This window comes from Drosophila novamexicana, unplaced genomic scaffold (genome assembly GCF_003285875.2).
Source record: "Drosophila novamexicana strain 15010-1031.04,08,12 unplaced genomic scaffold, DnovRS2.1 tig00000462-arrow-pilon, whole genome shotgun sequence".
Lineage (NCBI taxonomy): Eukaryota > Metazoa > Arthropoda > Insecta > Diptera > Drosophilidae > Drosophila > Drosophila novamexicana.
In genome coordinates, this window is record NW_020824806.1 from 611,761 (window position 1) to 626,176 (window position 14,416).

A 14,416-nucleotide genomic window follows, 5' to 3' on the forward strand; every position below is an offset into this window, starting at 1 on the left:
TGTGTGTATATTCGTTAGTTATAAATAAATGTGCATTCGAGTGCAGGAACACGGTGCAGTTCTAATTAGTGCACTTTCCACTTCTTGGTAACAGCGAGCATGGGAATACTACAAAATAAAAATGGAATAAATAAAATCAACAAATTAAGCATTTTGTAACAGTTTATTCATTGTTGACTAAACAATTTGCATCCAAACTAAAATAAGTAATAAAACATATCAAATTATAATGACAAATGTCGTTTGAAGCTCAAGATTTCACTAATTCTTTGTTATATTTTTTGTTTTTCAGTTTCCAAAAACCCGGCTATAGCCTAGAGGAGCGTCAACAATATACGATCGTAACTTAATAACTTTATGCTGGTAAATAGTATGAATGTAAATGCGGCTTAGTTATGAAACTGTAAACATATGTAATGTATTTAACTAAGAGATAGATAGAGAGAGAAAGAGAGAGAGGGGAGACAAACTGGGGTAAGCTGAGCCATATCGGTATATATAGTAGAATTGAAACTCAACTACACAGCTAATGGAGTGTTCTGTGTTTGTGAACCATGTGGCCATCCATGCTCGCCACTAGCAGTTGGTTAACATCTGTGCCTAACTACAACAACATCCAACAATTTGTAATATATCAATGGACAAAAGCTCTTAGTTGTATTGCTCGGGTATGACATAGGAGATGTCGTCCCATGGATGACGATAGAGTCCCTGCTTGAGTCGCTTCTGATCCATATAGTGTCCAATGAAGCCTATGCTGCGGCCCAGCACAAACAGCGAATTGATGGCACCCACATTAATGTATTCCTGTGCCTCCTCACTGCAAATGCCACACACAATTAGAAAAATCAAAGTACCCGTCGACTGTTTAAGGGTAGCACTCACCTGGTGAAGGAGCCACTGTTGCGCAGCATATCCACAAATGCGGTGGCAATCACACCATCCACATTCAGAATTAGATTTGGTTTCTTAGTGGTTGTGATTTTCTCCACTTCCAGCGCATACTTGAGCAGTGGACACTGCGGGAAGTTTTCCATGACAAACTCCTTGATGATTTTGACACGCACATCGGGATTGTTAATGGACTTAACACGATGTCCGATGCCCAAAATAAGTTTACCCTCCTTGCGCATTTTGTTCACAAACTCCATGGGATGCAAGTTGGTGTCGTATGCCTCTGAGAATTGCCTGGCCGAGCCATCGAGCGCTCCGCCAAAGCGATCGCCCTATCAGTAAAACAGATAACATGAAGCAATTCTTGGAAAAATCGTGAGCATGTACACTTACAATTGTCAGCAAACCACTGACGACGGAGGAGACCAGATCCTTGCCAGCGCGTGCACACACAATGGTATTGTGTGCGCCGGAGACAGCGGGTCCATGATCAGCCGTGACCATGAGGCACATCTCGAAGAACTTGCACACATAGGGAGGTAGACAGCGCTGGAACCACAGCAGCGAAATGACGCCACCAATGCCGACGTCCTTGTTGAGCACTTCACTGATAGGCATGCCCGCATAGATCAGCTCCTGGCCGCGCTCATCACATATTGAGGTCATAAACGATGCCGGTTTGCGGATCAGACCCAGCTCGCGGGCCCATGAGTAGTCCATGGGCACCGTCGGGGGCGGCACCTCTTCGCGCGGCACAATGCGTCCGGTCTTGACCAGCTCGCCGTACACATGATGAATGAGCTCGCCCAGCGTGTCGAACGAGTCCGGAACGTATGCGCCAGCGTCCCGCAGGGCCTTATTCTTTGCCGTAGCCGTTTCGCGATCCGAATTCGCACAGGAGCCGGCATGGCCGAACTGTACCTCCGAGGTAAACATGCTAGCGCAGGTGCCAATGCACCAGGCTACCAGAGGCTTTGTGACGAGTCCATCCTTGACTGCGGCGCACACATCGTACTCCTCGGTGCCGCCCACCTCGCCCAGCAACACAATGAGTTTCGTTTCCGGATCTGACTGATAGCGCAGAATGTGATCCATGAACGTGGAGCCGGGATATCTGTCCCCACCAATGGCAATGCCTTCAACGACGCCATCGGTTGCCTTTGATATGATATTATTCAACTCATTTGACATGCCACCTGAACGGGAGACGTACGCCACACTACCGGGACGATAGAGCTTTGAGTGCAATATATTATCCAGCATGCCGCCCGTATTGCCAATCTTGAAGCAGCCGGGCTTTACGCCGCCAACTGTGGCGGGTCCAATGATGGCCACACCCTTCTTGTTGGCCTCAATGATCAGTTTCCGTGTCATATTCTCTGGTATGCCCTCGGCAATGATGGCCACTGTGCGTATCTGTGGAAATTCAAGCACCTCCAGCGTCGAATCATAAGCCGAACGAAGCGAGGCAAAGTTGACCATAACATCGACCTCCTTGTGCTTGTGTATGGCATCGGACATCTTCTTGTAAACGGGTATCAGTATCTCCTTGTGGCCCCAATAGTACTTCTGCTTGTGATCGCCCGTAAAGGGATACACCATGGCAACCACCGATGGCTCATCGCGCCTGCAGCAAAGGTAGAGAAGGGAATTAGATAAATAGATAATGGGATTTGGTTAATTCGAACTTGCCTGCATATGAAATCGAAATCGAGCATCGATTGCACCGCACGCTGCTGCATGCCCCAGACGATCGCTTTGGTTGTGTTTGAGAAGAACTTGCGATTCAAATTCAAATTCGAACCGTTGCTCTTGCTCTGCTGCTGCTGCTGTTGATTATTGGTGGCGAGGCCATCGCTCTCATCTGCCGAGATAGGTGGTAGTTTAATCGATTGTGCTGTTGTCGAGCGCAAGGCTTTTGTGGTTTAGTTTCAAATTGCAATCCCCAAATGAGTGGCAAGTCGATCGTTACCGATATCGTTACATTGATATTGATATTATTATGATGATGAGCGAGAGCGAGCAAATATAGTCGAAAGAGTATAGAATTTGACATACATATATACATATAGACAACATTCAATACAAGATTAAGTTACGAGGACGACGAGGTGGTGCGAGGAAATGCAAATACGATGTGAAGTTTGGTTTGGTTTAGGATTAAATTTTCGGTTCACATATCGAGGACGAGGTGCGATTTTGGCCAAACGAACGTTTCATAAAATTGTTTTTGTTTTTTTTTTTTTTTTTATGATTTTTTGTGGGTGTGGTTGTTGATTTGTTGTTGGTTGGAGCGGAGGGCGATCAATGCAAATACATACAAAAGAAATACAGAGAAAACAGAATAATAAATGCAAGTCCATAGCAAGAATAAATACATAAAGAGACACATTGTAATAATAGCTATAACATAAGTTTGGGTAATTGGGATTATTGGATGTTTGTTTTGGGTGGGTCAGGATGTTAGCACATTCCGTAATTATGGGTTTCCACCTACCCAGGCCTTCCGCCTCACTGGCCGCCTTCAGATCGGCCTGCGCCTGCTGACCGCCAGGCAGCAGAAAATTTGCCGTGGAGAACTCAACGCTGGCCACCTGTGGTATGGGTCGCTTGCCCAGCGCCATGCCACAAATGGCGGTCATGTGCGTCTCGGGGCCAAACACATGCAGCGGTATGCCCAAGGTGCCGCCAAAGTCGCGCATGCGACGCAAACCCTCCTGATAGTTGGGTCCCGCACGGCGCACAAAGATCGAGACGTTGTGCTCGACCAGCTTGGGCTGGAACTCGCGCAGGGCCGTTATGATGCCTACAACAAAGTAAGTTAATTTAATTAGTTGCCTGATAAGATAAGGTTCAGGCTCTAGTTCGGACTCACCTTGGAAGGTCGCTGCAACATTCGTAAAGTTAGCAATGCCGCCGCCTGTAATCAGCACCTTGCCATCGGGATGTTTCGGGGACGAGGTCATCAGGTTAAGTATCGTCTTGGCATACTCGTACGTCTGTTGCTCGGATGGCGCACCGCTATATTCGCCATAGTTGGCCAGCTCTGTGGCGCCGCCCAAATCACAAATGGTATCGGAGTAAATGACACTGGCACCACCGCCAGCCACCATGGTCCAAATGCGTCCATTTCTATTGAGGATCGTCAGCTTGAGCGAGGCACCACTCTTGGCATCCAGATCTGCAATGTACGCCTCCTCGGGATAGGCATCGCGACCGAAGGGCGGCGGATAATCAATTTCGCCCCATTTCGGACGGCATATGAAATCAGCAGTCGAGTCCAGCTTGGCTGCCAAATCCAATATGTACAGATTATCGGCTGTCACCACGAGCGGATTGATCTCCAGATACGTGAAGTACAGATCAGCAAATGTAGCGTATAAAGCGTATATAAACTTGGCAATGCGCTCCTTCTTGGACGCATCTGTAATGGCCTTCAGCAGCGTGGTCTTCACATCAGCCAGCGACAAGGTGCTGTCCACCGGCACCTCCAACTTGACAGCCTTGGCATCCACATCGCCAATATCCACACCGCCCAGATGATAGAACAGAATCGTGTCCGCCGAGCGATGCGAATAGATGCACACGTACATTTCCTCCGCCTGTGTGTGAAAGATGCATAATTTAATTAACTTCATGCTGGAGAGATGCCATCGATAATGCTTACCTCTGTGTGAGGCACAAAGGGCTCGATTATGAAGTTGCGCAGCTTGCCGACCGCATTGCCAATCTTCTGATCCTTGTTGAGACGTTCGCCAATCCATTGTTTCACCTGCTCAAAGCTCTTCTTAACACCAATTAGACCCAGTTTACCGCGTCGCTTAATCAGTTGATCGGGCTTCACCACCAGCGGCTGCAAATGAGAAATAAACCACAAATTATCAGCGGGCAACATGCTAATTATTGACTGTAAATCATTCATTGAACCCATTAGGTGCCTGGCTACGTCAGCCAAGCCAGAGTCCAGAGCCATTGTCAGCAAGATCATCAGTCGCCAACAGACTACGCAATGGGATCAGCCGGAGCGAGTGACAATCGCATATAGGGGTCAGCCGAGAGGCTGCGTCATTGTCAATGACAATGCGCGCACGACTACACACATACACATACACGGATACACACACGGATACACACACTTGTTTATTAGAAGATCGTACGAGTGTAAATTAAACAATCAGCATCAGAGGGCAACGCCTCAGGCGATCGCGCGGCTGCTTTCAAGTTGAACTTGAATTTGTGCATGTTAACAAACAGCTGCCAAAGGCAAATTCCCACCTGACAGATCTTATAGATACTCCTAATCCTCTGCTCCAGCTGCTGCTGCTGCATGCTCCTCTGATAGGCTACAGTTAAATTTTGTGGCTAATCACGCCACCCACTGCCTGACTATCAAACAAACACACACGCACATCGTTCTGTTTGGAAGATAAAAGATTGCGCTATCAAAAATAATTTGTTGGCGCCAATCAGTTGATTGCTTTCCGCGGCAGCTTTCCGGCCTGGAAACACATGAACACCTTTGGTGTGTGTGTGTGTGCGTGTGTGTGTGTGCGTGTGTGTGTGTGCGTGTGTGTGTGTGCGTGCGCAAGCAAACGATATGTCAATCGTACTATAGAGCAATTATTCTAATCCCCAGCTTAAATTGCAAACGGGAAAGAAGGAAATACACAATATCCGATTGTTCCTATGCGAGCTATATGATATAGTATTCCCATATTGAGCCGATCTTACACAAGGGCTTCTTTTTTTTTTTTAATTTTCAACAGATAGTTTTTGACCTACGCTTAAATCCGCGAGACTATGCATAGAAACAGACAGACATCGACTCGGCAACAGAGTCTTATCAATAGATACGGATCAGGAATATATATATATATATATATATATATATATATATATATAAATACTTGATGGGGTCGTAATCGTTACACATTTTGTGACACAAGTCTGCCCTTTGCAAGGGCAACAAAACAATCTGCGAACTTGTTTGGCAAAATGCGCTTCAAATTGCGTAACTTCAATTCGGCGACTACGGGCGGAAAATGGGTGAAAGGGCAAGAATAGTTGCGAATTTTAAGACAAAACTCTGTCTCAATAAGATAGAGATTTATGAATAAACGCCCCGTGGCTCTAAAAACGTCGGGCACTAAACCGGTTGCACGGGATTTATTTACTTTTGTCGCTACTTTTCCTAGCATTATGAATCAGTATATATATATATATATATATATATATATATAAATGCAATGTTTAGGTGCTATTCCTGCATGGCACACAACAGCAACACTCATTATATATATATATATTTATAAACGACGCTCAAATCACCTTGACATGCGCTCCAATCAATCCACGCACACACATAATACAAATACACACACATAGCTATAGGTACATAATCGCGCCATGCTTATCAATCATTTTGGGAATCATGCAAAGCCCAGATGCCGGCCTGCGCCGGAACGACTCTGAGTCATGTGCACAGCAGCTCGCGACGTGGTGGTCTAATCGAGATGGCCTTAGCCGGCTTCTCGTCATCGTCGTTGTCGGCTGGGTCAAGTTCAATGGCACAGAGCGACTCGGAAATTCGGAGGTGGCCTAGTTGTTTTTGATGTTGTTGTAGGCGAATGCTTATCTATAATAATGATTGTGTGTATATATTTATAGACGGGGCGCTTACCGTGGTCAGCAACCAGGGATGATCGACGCTCAATTTCGACCAATCCGTCTCCGCATTGACTGTGGCAAAGCGGCAGGTGGCTGCGCCGGCGCCGTGCTGATTCAGATGACGATTGAGGATATCTTTGCCGGTGGCTTCCGTGATCGCTTTCGCAGACATGCTGTATTTTTGAGGGGCTTCTGCTGTAAATAGTAAACAAATTGCATATTGCCAACACAAATTATTATTATACACTTGTATTCAAAAGTTTCGGTTGACATTGGGTTCGCCCGTACTTTCAAACTTTGATTCTATTTGCTTAGAATTGATTAGGGACGCGCGAGTGCAGCCAAGCTTTCGAGCACCTGCCTTAAATGTTATGGCTGTCGTTTGTCTGCCTGAGAATGCCTGAGTTAGATTTATTTGTTTGCTTGGCTCTCGTGTTTTTTTTCTACTTTTCTATTAGTCTATTATCACGACGGCACACGGCAACCTGTACGCTCTCGAGTCTCAAGTAAACTGAAATCTAATATGCAAGCGCACCAGCGTTGAAGACCCGACACACAGCGAACCCGTAGAACCGAACCGAAATCCGGCAATCTGCGAAGCTGCCTCGCCTGCTTCGTTCATTTGACGATCTGACATGTTATCGTGGGCATATACAAACATATATACACCTGTACATATATGAATATGTACGATTTAGTGTAAAGCTTTGGGTAAACATTTCATATTTCCTAATTAAATGACTGCTCTTGAGCATTCAACAAGCTACATTAAGAGTCTGTCTAAATAAATTTTGAAAGAGCGTAACTTATAAATAGCAGCAAGATTAATATGTTTGCTCTAGTTGCAATCGAGTATTTGCGAATCGCTGCTTATAACTCGGCAAGCTACTGGGCATAGATTTGATTAGATTTACTTGCAGGGGCTTATTATTGATAAGAATAGCAGAACAGAGAAGAAGAGTTTGTCTCTTGATAGCTGATTATTTGAATGGGTTGATTTTGAAGGAGTTCTTTAAAGGAACTAGAGCTTTAAGATTTAGCTAGGCCGAAAAGGGGAATCCCAAGAAAGCCCTAGATATATTCTGTTAGTCAAGATAAACTCGAGAAATATTCGGGCTATTAAACTGAAGCTTGTCACGCAGACTGTAAACATATAGTTAGATATTAAAACCAAATAAATTCAAGCCTGAGCCAGGTGTGTGGATTAAGAAATGGTAAAAGAAAAACAGTTAGGCCAACAGGTAAATACAAACACAACCACGGGCCAGATGAAGATGAACCGGTTTGTCTCGTTGAAAATCAAATTTGTGTATAGGGAAAAGGGCAGGTAAATATAACTTTCACCCAAAAAAACACAGTTAGTGAGGCTCTTTTGTGAATTAAGCAGGTAAATTTTACGACAGCGACTTGACAACGTTCAATGTTGACGTTGTCGAGCACTGGAAATATGCACACACACACACACACATATAGATGGAGAAGGTTTTTCCTGTTTACAATGCTTTATCGTTTTTGCTACGCTGTAAGCGTTGTTTCTGTTTCTGTGTCTATTTCTGATTCTAATTTGCAAAAATTTTAGGCTCTAGCTGGGCACTGGGTATTGGGGAATGTGTTGAATGACTTGACACAAATTCAAAGCTTCTGTTTCAAAGCTCCCTTTGGGCAATCGTTGTTGTTGCCAAGTTCGTAATTAACATGAGAGCGCGCAATTGTCGAAGTTCATGGCGAATTATCTGACGTGTATTGGTTATTTATTTTCTGTATTAGTAAGCGAAACTGTTTTAGATTTAGGCAACGAGCCAGTGAAAGTGGGCAAAATCAATAGTGATGCAATTCCTATTTTTTTTTTTTTTTACCACAAATTCGCATGGATTTATGTGTGCGTGTGTATGTGTGTGTGTGTGTGTGTGTGTGTGTGTGTGTGTGTGTGTGTGTGTGTGTGTGTTTATCCATTTCATGTTTATTAGCAACTACATGCACAACCAATTAAATAAGCTATTTAAATGCATGTGCTCGGTATTGTGGCACATTTATAAACTCACTATAACTTTAATGTATTTACAGCAGCTTCACTTTTTGTTAATAATTTTACACCGCAAACTTTCTTTTCGATCTGAAGCACTTTATATGCATTTGTATCGCGACTTATCGATAAACGCAACGTCACTCAACAATACGTTACGACATTGCTCACTTTGCTGTGAACGTAGCGCATTTTTGCGTTAACGTAGCTGGTATTGAGAAAAGTGTGCCCGCCTGCTATCTAACCAAAATTAATCCCCTCAAATAAATTACGAGTCAGCTGTTTACGTATTGCACAGCTGTTAAAGTTAATGCTCTCAGAATCGAATCAGCGATAACATAAGCGATATTGAGTAATATAATTAAACTAGTACTTAATGTGAGCACAGATTGCGGCTAAGGAGATTCGAGTGCCGTGATTACAAAGCAATCCACTCGCCCATATATTGCGCAGCACAACAAACACGAAAAGGATGTACCCAACAAATTCGCTGCCCTCACTCCTGCTGCTGCTGCTGCTGCTGGTCATCGTCCCAGCCAAGGGCAGCCAACAAATGGGGGGTAGCAGGGAAAAAGTGCTGTCTGGCCTACAGGCGGGCTTCATCGGTCTGGAGGAGTCACAGACGCTGCCCGAACCGCACACGCGCGAGCAAGTCGAATTGCTACGCCAACTCAATTTTGTGCCACCGGCCATAGACTTTGGCAGATGGTCGGTGGGGCAGACGGTAACGCAGATTGTGACTCTGTTTAATCAGCACACAAATCGCACTGTCCATCTAAACTCTGTCGCTGGGCCAAGCCCAGTGTTCTACAGCAGTTTCTTTGGCACGCGCGAGGTGCCGCCGCAAGGCAATACCACATTTAGCATCGTCTTTCTGCCACGACAACTTGGTGCCATATCAACGGGTCTGCTGATCCAGACATCCTTCGGGCGTGCCGAGTTCGCGGTGCGCGGCGAGGGCAGCGAGTGTCCGTACCGCCTAAAGCCACTTGTGGGCATCAAGGCGCCCATGAATGCAACACTCACGCCAGAGATTCACATGTATAATCCGCACGAGCGGCCGCTCCAGATACTCGAGGTAAGTATGCCAGACAAGTCTCTCTAATGTATGGCTCATTGATTTTTTTATTGTAGGTCTACAGCAGCGGTGGCGAGTTTCAGCTGGAGCTGCCCAGCGGCGGCTCCGAAGGACCTCAAAATCTATGGGAAATACCACCGCATTCACTGAAGCCAGTCATACGCATTTCGTTCCACGGACGCACCGCTGGCAACCACAGCGCCTATATACGTATAAAAATAGCTGAGCAAGCGGCAGCAGATGATGATGCCTCACCGCTGCAGCATCTAAACGAGAACGTACTAGTCATACCCGTTGAATTCGAAATATTGCCACGACACGGCGCCTATGCGCGCAATCCGTTGGCCGATTTTGGCCGTCTGACGACGGATGAGCACGCAGATGCGTTGCATTTCAAATTGGACATGCAAAATCAGCCAGTGGACGCGGCGCAGCAACAGCTAATTGGCAATTATCTGCGCGACATACCAGGCCTTAGCTATGATGCGCACGACGCGAGCATTGTGCTGGATCCCAGGCTATTTGATGACAGCGCCAGCATTAACGATATACTCGTCATCAGCAGTGGTGAAGAGGCAGAGCAGCAGCAGCAATTCACTGTGTTAGTGCGAGCTGAAATCTTTAAAGGTGGCCTCCACTACGATCGCAATGTTACGCTCTTCATAAGCAGCTCCAGCGTCGATGAGCCATCGCTGGAAAAGGAACGTACGCTGGTGGTGCGCAATAATTTTGCCTTTCCGCTGAAGCTCTACAACCTCAGCCTGACGGAGCCCATTGATCCGGCGCTGCTGCAGCTGTCGTCGCTGGAACATGAGTTGCTGCTGCAGCCGGGCGAGTCCGTGGAGTTGCTGCAGCTGAAACTGCTCAATGAGCAGGCAACCTTCAAGTCTGTGCTGCTCATCGTCAGCAATGTGACAATATTCGAGCTGCCCGTTGTTGCGTGCAGCGGCCGTTTGCATGTGTCCACGCAACAATATACATTGCAGCTGCCGAAGGAGAGCGAATATGGACTGGAACTGGATCTGGGCACTGTGCCATTTGCGGAGAAGTCACGCGATGGCTATATCATATTGCGGAACGACAATCCAATGCCGATCAAGATAACCAACTGGAACTTCAAGCCGCCCAAGAATGTCTACTTTCAGGCCGCATTCATGGGCTGTGTGTCATCAGGCGCCGCCATCGTAGCCAACAATACGACAATTGTAAACCCTGCGCAGCAGCCGGAAAATGTCACAGGATTTCGTTTCTGTGACCAGTTGGGCGTCGGCGATAGCGTCGTCTTCATACTGTCCATACAAACGTATGTGGCCGAGGAGAGCACCGGCACGCTGAAAGTGTGGACACCCTACGAGCTGATACGCAGCACGGTGCGCTTTAAGGCCTCCGTTGGCCAGCTGGATATTGAGCAGGATCAGCTGCAGTTTAAGTCATGTTTTCCGGGCAAGATATGCTCCGCGGTGTTGAGCATACGCTCCAGTTTTATGCATCCAGTGCATGTGAAATCAATATCGTTTACCCGTGCCGGTTTACGCTTTAAGGACTTCAATGCAAAGGGCTCTCTGATTGGCGCACAAACATTGACCAAGGTGGGTCGCATCTACTTTGAGCCGGCGGCGCTCTGTGGCAGCGCTTGCTATATACGCGCAACCGCCGATCAGCACTCGATCTTTCCTAGCAATAGTGGAGCAGCTGTAGCAGTCGGGCACATCAACAACAATCTGCTGTACGATGGCGTCGAGGTGCGTCAGCGCACGGAACTCTATCGTCAGTTCAAGCGGCAGCTGCACGCCATGTCGCTAACACTGCACAGCGAGGAGCTGCCGCCCTTGGAGCTGGACTTTAGCATTGCCATCGAGTGGCCCAAGCTGGTGCAGTATCAGCCGCTGCCGCCCACGCCGGCCATAGAGGTGGGTCAGGTGCAGCGTCAATGGATTACGATGACCAATCCCACAATGCAGCCGCTGCTGCTTGACTATTTTCTATCGGACCCGGCCTATGCCAGGCGCACCCAACTGTCGCTGCCGCACGAGGTGATCGATGTGAGCAGCAGCAGCTGCTACCTGACGGACCAGGATGTCTTCTCGCTGCCCGACGCCCCGTACGGCGGACCTGTCCTGCTGCACGGCGGCGCCACACTAACCATACCCGTGCAGTTCAGCGCCCAGCAGCCGGACAAATACTGCACTCTGTTGCATGTGCGCAGCAATCTAACGCTTTACGAGGCCGTTTGGCTGACCGCGCGCGCAGTTCAATCCCAGTTCCGCTTGGGCAATCGCCGTCCCGGCTCCAGTGCGCCGCTGCTCTTTGAGTTTGGTACGGAACAGTTCGAGCGTTGCGATGGCAGCTTTAAGCCGGCCGATAACCAGAATACGGATGTTGTCTCGAGCCACACGGTGTCGGCTACGCGCAGCTTTACCGCTCGCAATGCCGGCGTGCTGCCTATCCGGATAGGAGGGTTTCTCATTGGCAAGCGTTCGTGTGAGGGCTATGGCTTTAGGGTGCTCGATTGCCAGAGCTTTGAGCTGGGCGAGAACGAGACGCGCAAGATCGAAATAAGCTTCAGCACAGACTTTACCGCGTCGCGCGTCCAGCGCACTCTGACGCTGCTGACGAATCTCAGCTATGACATTAGCTATCAGCTGGTCGCCCAGCTGCCGGCGGAGAGTGTGGAACGTTGTGCGGCGAGCCTGCCGCGACCCACCTGGGAGCCGGCGTTGCGCAATGTCGCTCTGGTCTTGCTACTGGCCAGCTTCTGTCTAGTGCTGCTCGCGGGCATCTTTGATGCGCGTGCGATAATGGCCCAGCAAAGTGCCTACGATGCGGCTCGTTACAAGGGTCCCGTGCAGCCGACCTTCAATTTGCGCAACATTGTCAAGATGCAAGTGGCCGAGGAGGCAGCAGCAGCAGCCGCTGCAGCAACAGCGACTGCACTCAAAGCGGAACAGCAACAGAAGCTGAGAAATGGTCAGCTCAAGGAGCTGCGCAAACGCACCACGACCAGCTCCACAGCGGATAAAGTGACGGCCACTCGGAAGCCCAAGTCATGGACAGCATGGAGCATGGACATGACCAGCTGCGAGCCCAAAGCGGCAGCTGTTGCAACTGTCGCCGCCGTCGCCGCACAACCAAAGCCCTCTAGTTCGCCGAAGCCCAGCAAGAAGACGACGTCGGCGCCAGTGCAGACGCCGCCCGTGGCTGTGCGCGCACCAAAGAAACCGAAACAAACGATGCCAGTGATCCCCATGCCCAAGCCAAAAGTGGAGCCAGTTGCTGTCGAAACGCAAGAGAAGCGCTCCAGCCCAAACGCCAAAGCAATTGGCAGCAATCCGCAACAGGAGAATGTCTCGCCGCGCTCGCTTAAAACCAATCCCGATACGCCCAAGGAACGTGTGCTCAAGGAGCAAAACGGCAGCGCCAAGAAGCTAGGCAAGACACCCGGTCGGGAGCGACGCAAGGAACAAAAGCTGGCCACGCTCAATGGCGGCACCTCGGGCAAGAAGTCATCCGCAGAGCGCAAGCAGCGCAGCAAACAGCTCAATTTCAATGGCCATGCAATGGCACCCGGTGGCGCCTCACCGCTGACCACACCAGAAGCGGACACCCTGACCATCAGCTCGCCGTGGGAGACCAGCAGTCGGGTCTCGTTCCGGGATGTGCTGCAAACGAAGCCCCTGCCGGCGGTCGACAACGGCCTCAACTGGGATCCGTCAGCAAGTGATTTGGCCAGCAGTCAACTAGGTCCAATTGGCAGCCGGAAGAGCCTGCCCGCCCCGGCGAAAAGCCTCTATCAGCCGCTAATGACGCCGGAGACGACCGCAACGAGCAATGCGCTGATTCGTTCACTTTTTGCCAATTCCGAAGCGCCGGCCATGGACTTGAATATGGAGCTGCCTGACTTAAATGGTAAATGGATAAGGCTTGCTAATTATAGCCTGCTAATTCCGCTTCTATTTCCTCTTGCAGATCTTTGCGGCAGCTTGTATGAACGAGAGCAACCGCCGTCGCAGTGGGAACGCAGCGAATTGATACTGAAGCAGCAGCTGCTGCTGGAGCAATTGGAGCAGCAGCGTAAGCAAGAGCAGCAGCAACAGCAGCAGCAGAAGCTCATGCTCATGGAGAGCAATAATTGGGCCATGAATCAGGCCACAGCGGGCACTACTTGGACGCCGCTGGGCTATGCCGCATGGCCGAATCAGTCAGCCGCAGCGGCGCCGCAACGTACATCTCCAGCGCATACTCTAACGCCGGGCGTGGGCGTTATACGTCCACCGCCGGGACTGGAATCGACTTACAACAATTGCCATTTGCCAGCAGCAGGAGCAGGAGCCGGAGCAGCAGCTGCTACCAACAATAACGGAAACCATAGCAATAACCATTTAGATGGTTTGAACGCATTGCAGAACGCACAAGATCGGGCACAGCACAATATGCCCACACAATACGATCCATTTACCTCGCCAAGCTCAATCTGGTCGGACAATTGGCGCCAGCGCAACAATCATATGAACTGAAGGTGCATCAAAAGCTCACTGATCAAATTTAAGCAACCAAATGAAATTCTTATTCTATAGACATTTAGGCTACGCTAAGATTGATGAAACATGATCTTTTCCAATTTGACATTTGACTAAATAAACGCAAAGATTTATGACTTTTCAATATATTTATATTCTATAGATTCATTTATAAGCTGGTAAGATTATTTATAATCAACATGTGTAACTTTTTCATTACTCCCTCTCTTCCTTTTT

The 14,416-nt window shown here is 48.4% G+C and overlaps 2 protein-coding genes across 5 annotated transcripts; one reads left to right on the top strand and one right to left on the bottom strand.

Annotated features, from left to right (window-relative positions):
- Window positions 1-144: 144 nt before the first annotated feature.
- LOC115761011 (ATP-citrate synthase) lies at window positions 145-8,689 on the bottom strand. Of its 4 annotated transcripts, none has more exons than XM_030702622.1 (9): window positions 8,604-8,689; window positions 6,575-6,756; window positions 4,562-4,747; window positions 3,770-4,496; window positions 3,392-3,700; window positions 2,587-2,809; window positions 1,288-2,521; window positions 886-1,226; window positions 145-820 (listed from the first exon to the last, which is right to left on the bottom strand). In XM_030702622.1, exons 2-9 carry the CDS (start codon window positions 6,731-6,733, stop codon window positions 652-654), a joined length of 3,348 nt encoding a protein of 1,115 aa, XP_030558482.1. In that variant the 5' UTR covers window positions 6,734-6,756; window positions 8,604-8,689; the 3' UTR covers window positions 145-651. The 4 variants fall into 4 exon arrangements, with proteins under 4 accessions (XP_030558482.1, XP_030558483.1, XP_030558485.1 ...); XM_030702623.1 differs by lacking the exon at window positions 8,604-8,689 and adding an exon at window positions 6,850-7,062 and having other exon boundaries at window positions 6,575-6,753; XM_030702625.1 differs by lacking the exon at window positions 8,604-8,689 and adding an exon at window positions 6,850-7,062 and having other exon boundaries at window positions 2,587-2,758.
- A 179-nt stretch (window positions 8,690-8,868) lies between these two features.
- Window positions 8,869-14,300, top strand: LOC115760879 (transmembrane protein 131 homolog). Its single transcript, XM_030702441.1, has 3 exons — window positions 8,869-9,662; window positions 9,719-13,568; window positions 13,629-14,300. Exons 1-3 carry the CDS (start codon window positions 9,057-9,059, stop codon window positions 14,174-14,176), a joined length of 5,004 nt encoding a protein of 1,667 aa, XP_030558301.1. The 5' UTR covers window positions 8,869-9,056; the 3' UTR covers window positions 14,177-14,300.
- Window positions 14,301-14,416: the final 116 nt, after the last annotated feature.